Source organism: Pollicipes pollicipes, unplaced genomic scaffold, assembly GCF_011947565.3.
Source record: "Pollicipes pollicipes isolate AB1234 unplaced genomic scaffold, Ppol_2.1 Scaffold_4002;HRSCAF=4701_pilon_pilon_pilon, whole genome shotgun sequence".
In the NCBI taxonomy this organism is placed as follows: Eukaryota; Metazoa; Arthropoda; class Thecostraca; order Pollicipedomorpha; family Pollicipedidae; genus Pollicipes; species Pollicipes pollicipes.
In genome coordinates, this window is record NW_023596420.1 from 1,268,699 (window position 1) to 1,276,539 (window position 7,841).

General features: G+C 54.4%; 2 protein-coding genes across 2 annotated transcripts; one reads left to right on the forward strand and one right to left on the reverse strand.

The window, feature by feature from the left end:
• Positions 1 to 66: 66 nt before the first annotated feature.
• On the reverse strand, positions 67 to 2,579 carry LOC119094045 (protein LTO1 homolog). Its single transcript, XM_037217112.1, has 3 exons — positions 2,480 to 2,579; positions 780 to 857; positions 67 to 438 (listed from the first exon to the last, which is right to left on the reverse strand). The coding sequence occupies exons 2-3, from the start codon at positions 855 to 857 to the stop codon at positions 88 to 90; spliced, it is 429 nt and encodes a 142-aa protein (XP_037073007.1). The 5' UTR covers positions 2,480 to 2,579; the 3' UTR covers positions 67 to 87.
• A 599-nt stretch (positions 2,580 to 3,178) lies between these two features.
• Positions 3,179 to 7,436, forward strand: LOC119093367 (uridine diphosphate glucose pyrophosphatase NUDT22-like). Its single transcript, XM_037216322.1, has 5 exons — positions 3,179 to 3,683; positions 3,792 to 3,863; positions 4,113 to 4,128; positions 6,465 to 6,634; positions 7,229 to 7,436. The coding sequence occupies exons 1-5, from the start codon at positions 3,202 to 3,204 to the stop codon at positions 7,434 to 7,436; spliced, it is 948 nt and encodes a 315-aa protein (XP_037072217.1). The 5' UTR covers positions 3,179 to 3,201.
• Positions 7,437 to 7,841: the final 405 nt, after the last annotated feature.

Here is a 7,841-nt window from a genome sequence, read left to right on the forward strand (position 1 = left end):
TAACCACTTAGCCTGCTTGGAACCCACCGCTGGTCTCCTCGAGACAGGATCCGAGCTTTCCTGCGCTCGGTGCCGGCAGACGCCCACTCAAAACGAGATCTCCTTCTGCTCGCCGGCCGTCGGGTTCACCTTGAGCACGGCGCACACCTGGCGGAACTTGGCGCGCACAGTGTCCAACAGGGCGCTGACGTCGCTGTCGCGGCTGTTGTGGCGCGGCAGCCGCTCGATCAGCCGCGTCAGACCCAGCAGCAGGGGGCGCGCGCGCCGCAGCTGCTGCGACGCCGCGTCAGAGGCGCCGTCGGCGGCCGCCAGCTGCGCCAGCGCCTGCTGCGCGAATCCGCCGTAGAAGCCGACCTCGGACGCCAGCTGCGCTGCCCGCTGGAAGCCAAGGCCCCGGCCCACGGCACGTGCCTCGGTGCAGCCTGCCTCGTGGCCCTCCTGAGATGGTTAGAGCGAGATGTTGGAATGATCTGCTACTCAAGCTGCACAATCTCTGCTCTTCAGCTCCTCAAGTGTGCATGGGCATAAACATGAGCATATGCATGAAAAAGTCAGGAAAACAGGTTTAAAATGCATGTGGAAAATGGCAACATGTATGAAAGGTACTGCTGTTTTATCACACCAAAAAAGAAAGCAAGAACTCCTTAATTTCAGTCAGCATATACACATCTAGTCACTTGCACATGCTTTCAAATGTGAACTAACCACATACTGACCTAAAACAGGTCTTCAGTGCGACATTATTGCAAGCAAATAGACTTAATGGAGATGTGACCTACCTTGTACCCTTGGTCTAGTTCAGTCTGTTCAGCAAAAACAATGCTATCAAATGCCTTGTCAATATCAACTGGTTCCATCTGAGGACACAAGGCCCAACAAGGCATTCATCAAACAGCAAGATATTTGTACCATTCACACAGTTAATCATCATTGCCTTGAAATCAATAGGTGCATTAACTTAAGAAGCTAATCAAATAGTAGATAGATAATAACAAAATACTCCTGCTCATCTTTACTGACAAGAAAAGGCTAGGAAACAAGGAAATTTATTATGGCTGGTGGCTTACCAGCCTGCAAGCTATGACATGATTCAACATAATATTTGCAGGGCAAGGGTTCTTAAACTGTATGGCTGAGTTACACAAATTATCTAATCTAAACTGTTTCCAATCCCAGTGGTTTCCAGGTGGTTTCCTTAGGTTTTAAATTAACACAGGAAATGTGGTATAGATGAAAAGCTGAACAGATCCAATTCTGGGGAAATGTAGCATTTAAACACAGCTGGGATGTGCTGAGAGCATTCAGTTTATAAAAAAATTGAAGTTGAAGCTCTATAAGCATTGGTGTAGCCAGGATACACTAATGCCAGGAATGAATTTCAAGGAATTGGGGCACTTTTAGTGAGAAGCAATTACATTTATCACTGTGGTAGCCCTCTTTTTGTTTTTGGAGGAGCTTAATAAACTTAAGGCCCATTCCAGTGTCTTAAGCCTGCTTTTTATACTTTAAAACCCAGATGGGCATCTTGAGCAGCCAGCATATAATGGGTCTTTTATCACAGGGCTTCTAACACCTCAGGCTGGGCTCCTAGGGCTTAAGGCCTCCAATGGCCACCACTACCTGCAGATAGGCCATGGCTCAAAATCTTACCCTACCTGGGCTGCCCCAGTGTTTGAGAACAGTGTTCCTGGTCAACAGGGGCTCATCCAGGGACAGAGTCATTGCTATTAGCATGGAAACCATGCCTGGGGACAGCGTATTGCTGGGCCCACTTCACACTTAGAGGCAAGCTATTATTAGGCTTCTTGGTTCCCACCTCATAGTCTATCTTCATAAAACTGTATTTGAACTATGATTCAGATACTAAATGGACAACAACACCCAGCAGGAGCTCAGGACAGATTTAACCTCTGACCTCAACCGGCCTTCCCTACCTCCAATCTGCAGGAACCTATTGTCAGTAGGCCTGCTACACATGGCTCCAATAATGTAGCAAGTGATGGCCCCCCATGCACCCATGCAGCCACACAACACACACCCTCCTGATTCTCATGGATCACAACAGTGCATTGGGGATCATTACAACAATAGCACTGTGGCGCCTTCTGCAGGCGGATGCTCAGGCGTTTTGGCATCAGCTCGTCCCTGGCCGGCCCAACCACACGGTCTGCCGGCTGAGGCGCGTCTAAAGCCGCGCCAGCACCATTCTCCACCTCTGGTTGACAATCCACACACAACACAGACTCACCCAATTTAGTCACTTGGCCTCAACTAAAAACAGCCCACTTAGGTAGACATGTAAAATGGGACAATGCATTTAACACATTGCGACCCTTCATACAGCTACCAACAACGCATGCAACAAAATGCGGGTCTTGATACCATGCCATTGCATTCATGCTTATAACACATATGGGGCCGCGACATGGACACACACTTCCTTAGGTTGAAGGATGGACATGAACCAAAGGCTACGTACGAATGCTTTACTCAGGCCCAGGAGACAGGTAGATTCCAGGCGCGGTAAGAACAACAATGCCCCATATAACGTCAATGACTTCAGCGGGTCCCCGCACAAGTCCGTAAAGGTTCATCGAGGGCAAAGCTAACAGTTGCAGCAAATACTGTAACGCTCAGGCCTGTCACAGTTGCGTCAGATATCCCACAAAATTGTAGCTCCATATTCAGCGATATGGTAGTCGGATGTTCCGAACGAAGTTTTACTACCGATATATTTTGTACATAGGGGCTATCGCGTATTGAAATCATAATTCGTTTTGTTTTTTGAGAAAAATTAAGGTAAGTAGCAGCCAACAGAGAGTAGCAGTACACTTTTCGGATGTTTTCGCATGTTGCAGTAGTATCTTAATGCGGCAATGCGGAAAGGACATAGTGACAATTTACATGATACGATGCTCTACAAACCAGAGCCGATTGCATTAAGACTTGTCATTGCATAAAGCATGGTTTTTTAGTCCAGCATGGAATGAACCTTGAAACTTGTCTCTCATATGCTTGTGTGAAATCGCACTTGCCTTCGGGAGGAAAGTCAATATCTGTGAATGTAAACGTCAACAAACCAAGTACCCGGTAAGTGCTGCCATCTATAACCACATCGCGCATGCTCAAAGCGTACGTCGTGCCAGCTCATGAGCGTCAGTGCCGTGGCGAGGCGCGGGTGGATCGGGTTCTGGGGCCGCGATGGACACCACCCCGAGTGAGCTCCCCCACATCGTGTGCCTGCTGCGCGACTCACTGCCGCTGGAGCAGGATGACGTCAGCGTCTGCTTCGATCCGGCTCGCTTCGCCCGCAAGACGAACCCGGCTCAGGAGCAGGCCATCGACAGCCAATGGCGGCGCCAGTGCCGGCAAAACCCGCGCCTCTTCAACGGCTCCAAGTTCCGGTACGCCGGCCTGCGCTGGACCGGCGCGCCGCAGCTGCAGCTGGGGCTTACCAGCTACCGGGAGCACATCGGCACCAACTGCCGCGCCGGTCAGCGGCTGCTGCAGGAGGCGGGCGCGGCCGTGCACGGCGACCGGCAGGCGTTCCTGGCCGACCCACTGGGCGTCGGGGCGCTGCTGCTGACCGCCGACAACCGGTTGGCATTCGTGCGGCGTGCGCTCTGGACGGGCGAGTACCCGGGCCGGCTGGACCGGCCCGGCGGCCACGCCGAGCCGGACGAGCTGCCTCGCGCCGAGCTCGCCGAGCCGGCCGCCGCGCTCGACGAGGTGTTCGAGTCGGTGCGGCGCGAGCTACGCGACGAGCTGGGCGTGCCGCTGACGCACCTCAGCCGCGCGTACTTGACGGGCGTGCTGCGCGACCGCGACATGGGCGGCCGACCCACGCTCGAGTTCGTCGTCAGGTCAGTGGCGCCGTGTGGCGGCGCGGATGCGCGCCGCTCCTCGTGTGGCTGGTTTGGCGTTAGGACCATTTGGTTGGAGGTTACATTCCGGAAACTGCTGCGGGAGGAACGCGATGGGTCGGTCCGGTCTAGCGAGAAACAAGTGGTGTCGTTTAAGGTAGGCTGGGTTGCTCGCTTTTTCTAAGGAACTCCACTTTCCATGGCCCGAGTCAGCCCTCAACCGCACTCCCCCACCCGGCCCGTGGGCAGTTCAATGCAAGTGGAGGTAATTCTAGATCATCGCCTTATGGAGGGCAAGCTTGGTGCGGATGAGATGCAACATTCTGCAGCACACTGCGCGGGTCGTAGGCTAGCGTGGGTGCGTATAGTCTGGCCTAAACTGGGCCAGCTCATGAGTCCCGGTCAGCGCCGCTCCCACGCCGGGCGCCAGTGTAACGCTCGCGTCGGGCAAGTCCACCACAGTGCTTCAAGACGTGCTCTAGCGGTCTGTCTCACCGGGCTCGAGCTGTAGGAGGATCTTCTAGGGGGTCTGTCTACTTCACCCAGCGCGGATCTTACAAAGGGGTGCGTAAGAGTACAGCGCTGGGACGTCGCGAGCTTGGAGAAATTCCACCTACCGCACCGAACGTGGGTCACAGAAGCGGGTTGGTGGAGATCCACCTACCGCGCCGAACGTGGATCACGGGAGCGGGTTGGTGGAGTTCCACCTACCGCACCGAAGGTAGGTCACGGGAGCGGGTTGGTGGAGTTCCACCTACCGCACCGAACGTGGGTCACAGGAGCGGGTTGGTGGAGATCCACCTACCGCGCCGAACGTGGATCACGGGAGCGGGTTGGTGGAGTTCCACCTACCGCACCGAAGGTAGGTCACGGGAGCGGGTTGGTGGAGTTCCACCTACCGCACCGAACGTGGGTCACAGGAGCGGGTTGGTAGAGGTCCACCTACTGTACCGAACGTGGGTCACAGGAGCGGCTTGGTGAAGGTCCACGTGGTGCCCCGCACACCTTCCGTTGGAGCGGGTCGCGGCGTCATCTTTTCGCAGGCTCATGCCGACGCGCGAGCCATTGAGGCACAGCGTTTTTTTTTTTGTGCTTTAGCGGTGCGGTGGTCATGTGTACTCGTCTATCAAGGTTCACGCATAATTATGCCCTGTCCGCTGTCCTAGAGTTGGGTACATTCCTCAGTATTGTGTGTACTGCAGGCTTCGCTGTCCTAGAGCTGGGTACATTCCTCAGTACCGTGTGTACTGCAGGCTGGTTTTCCGCGCTGGTGGGAGCACATAGACACCAGCAAGCGATGATCGCTAGAGCAACGGACTAGCGACGTTATGGGACGGAAATGAGAGGTGGGCAGCTATATAAGTTTGACGTGGCGCTCAAGTTTGGACGAGTTTTCCCAGACTATGGAAAGACTTTTAGTCGTTAAGACAAAAATTACTATCCATCACTTGAATTAATCGCGTCATGGCCGCCTCCCATGCAGCCAAATTCTACCCATCGTTTTGGTCGTGTCACCTGTCCTGACGCTGAATTGTTTCATACACGATTTATTTGTCTTTTACTATTGTGTAAAGTAGTTCCGCCTTGTTTCGTCGCACCCGCGTCATTGCCTCTCACCGACAGGCGAACATTTACAGGCCACTGGTCAGGTGTGATGTGGTGCGAGTTATCAACAACTGCGCTGTGGTATATATATATATATATATATATATATATATATATATATATATATATATATATATATGTTTGTATATATTACCTTGGAACATGCTTCTCAGGTCTGCAATGGGCCATTAACAATTACACTGCCCTCCCAGTTCCTCGGCCAGCCTCTTCAGTGTCACTGTCGACAGGCTAGGCAGGCGTTTGCTGCCCGTAAATTTTAGAGCGCTTCGATTTCACATCCACCCTCTGATATCGTTAGCGGCATATGACGGCGGCAGAGGAAGGTCTATAGTTTGGCGACCGAAGACCTTAACAGACATAATAGGCCATCATATAAATGTATCATTGAAAGTGACGGCATGTTTGACATTGACTTGCTTTTCAGATAATGACACAATTATCCAAATTCATAGTCTCTCACCTTCTGAAAAACTGCGAAGGAGGGGCCTCGTGTTATTTTGTAACGTTTCATCGGTCACGTAACCGTTGTGATTTTTTCCTTCAGTTCTCCACGTGCACCCAATTACTGGAATGGGGCGTTCCATTCTTCGAATTGATGGCTGATATCACCAGCAGCTGCTTCTTTTTTTACTCGCCTTTTTCCGTTAGTGGATCGGTTCTAAAACCCGCCATCAGTTCATTTTTCTGCACTGCTCGATCATGCGATATTTTGTGATGATTTTGTTAGTGTTGTGATACGGCTGATACCGACATTGATAATCAGTGAAGCTGGGGAGCAGGCCCTCTTTTGAGCTCTTTTGAGACATGTTTCATTGAGAATGACAGTCTGACAACTACAATGGGCAAATTTTCCACTGGGTTCAGTTTCTATGGTTTCAATAGCAACAGGTTTCGCTGAAATTTGTTCGAATTTCATGACACCTCTCTCGGAGAGGCCTCTCTCTTTCAAGACGCTGACGCCTCTCTCCTCCCCAGATTGCTCACTGCCCTCGTCCGAAACTGGAGCGGATCTACAATGAGGGCAAGCACGCGGAGGCGGACGAGTCGCTCGGCCTCGTCTTCCTGACGCGCCTCGAGCTCTTCTCGGACTCGTGCGTGATCCGCGTGCCCGAGCTGGACGAGGTCGACGCCGAGTGCCCCGGGGGGTGTGGCGCGGGAGGCGGCTGTGGCGCCGGCGGCCAGCAGACGTGAACTGCACGGGGCCTGAACGCGACGACGGCGCCGCAGTGCACCACTGTGAGGAAGAGCAGGCGGGTGAGGCGGCGGCGCATGCCGAGGAGCCCAAGGCGCCTGCGGCCGACCGGGCCGCCGGCGAGAGGTAAGGAGGCACCGAAGAAGAGGCGAAGGAATAAGAAGGACAGAAGGCGGCGGCGGCTGCGGCGAGGAGCGAGGCGGCACAGCCTGCGGGGACGGGCGAGGCGGGCGGGCCGCGGCTGCGGTCGGAGTCGCTCGCCAACAACGTCAGCTCGCAGCTGGTCGCGTCAGACGCGGCGCTCGCCGACGCGACGTCATCGTCGGCCGGACGCTGTGCTGCCGTCTGCCGAGCCGGGGGAACCCCGCGTCGGCGGCCGACGCCGGAGACACCCAGGAGTCGCTGGAGGCGGCGCTGGCGCGCGTGGAGCTGGGCTCGGCAGCGGCGGAGACGGACGAGATCGTGGTGGTGCAGCAGAACGGGGTGGTGCTGCTGAAGACCGGCGAGCAGGTGACTGAGACAGTGATGCCGACGGCCGGCCGCTCAGCGGCCAGATTGAAACGCTTGCTGAGGTGGTCAACAACCCCGAGGTCAACGCTCCCGAAGGCGCCGACGCGGCGACGGCGGAAAAGAGCGTGGAAGAAGCGGAGCGCGAGAGGAAGGCGAAGCTGTGGGAGGAGATGACGCCGGCCTGCCGTGGAAGTCTGATGCTGCTGAAGCAGGTGCAGCTGAAGGGTTTCGTGTTCCGGTTTTGAGTGTTGCCGAGAGCACGGTGTTGGTGTGTACAACTGCCAGGGAGTCGGAGCTTGGCCGATATTACCCAGATATTACACCCGCGGGACGCTCTCGAGCCGTCCGTGTTACAGTACAATGCACGTTTACGTGTGCTGTTGTGTGTATACATGTGTGTGTGTGTGTGTGTGTGTGTGTGTTGTGTGTGTGTGTGTGTGTGTGTGTGTGTGTGTGTGTGTGTGTGTGTGTGTGTGTGTGTGTGTGTGTGTGTGTGTGTGTGTGTGTGTGTGTGTGCGTGTGTCCTCCACAGCCTTGTGGGGCTCGTCCGTATAATAAACGATGCCAACGACAACGCGGCCGGAGCTGACTGGTAGGGACGCTGCTGCTCATGTTAAGCCTGGAGCTGTGCCTCGTTCAGGTACGGCAAT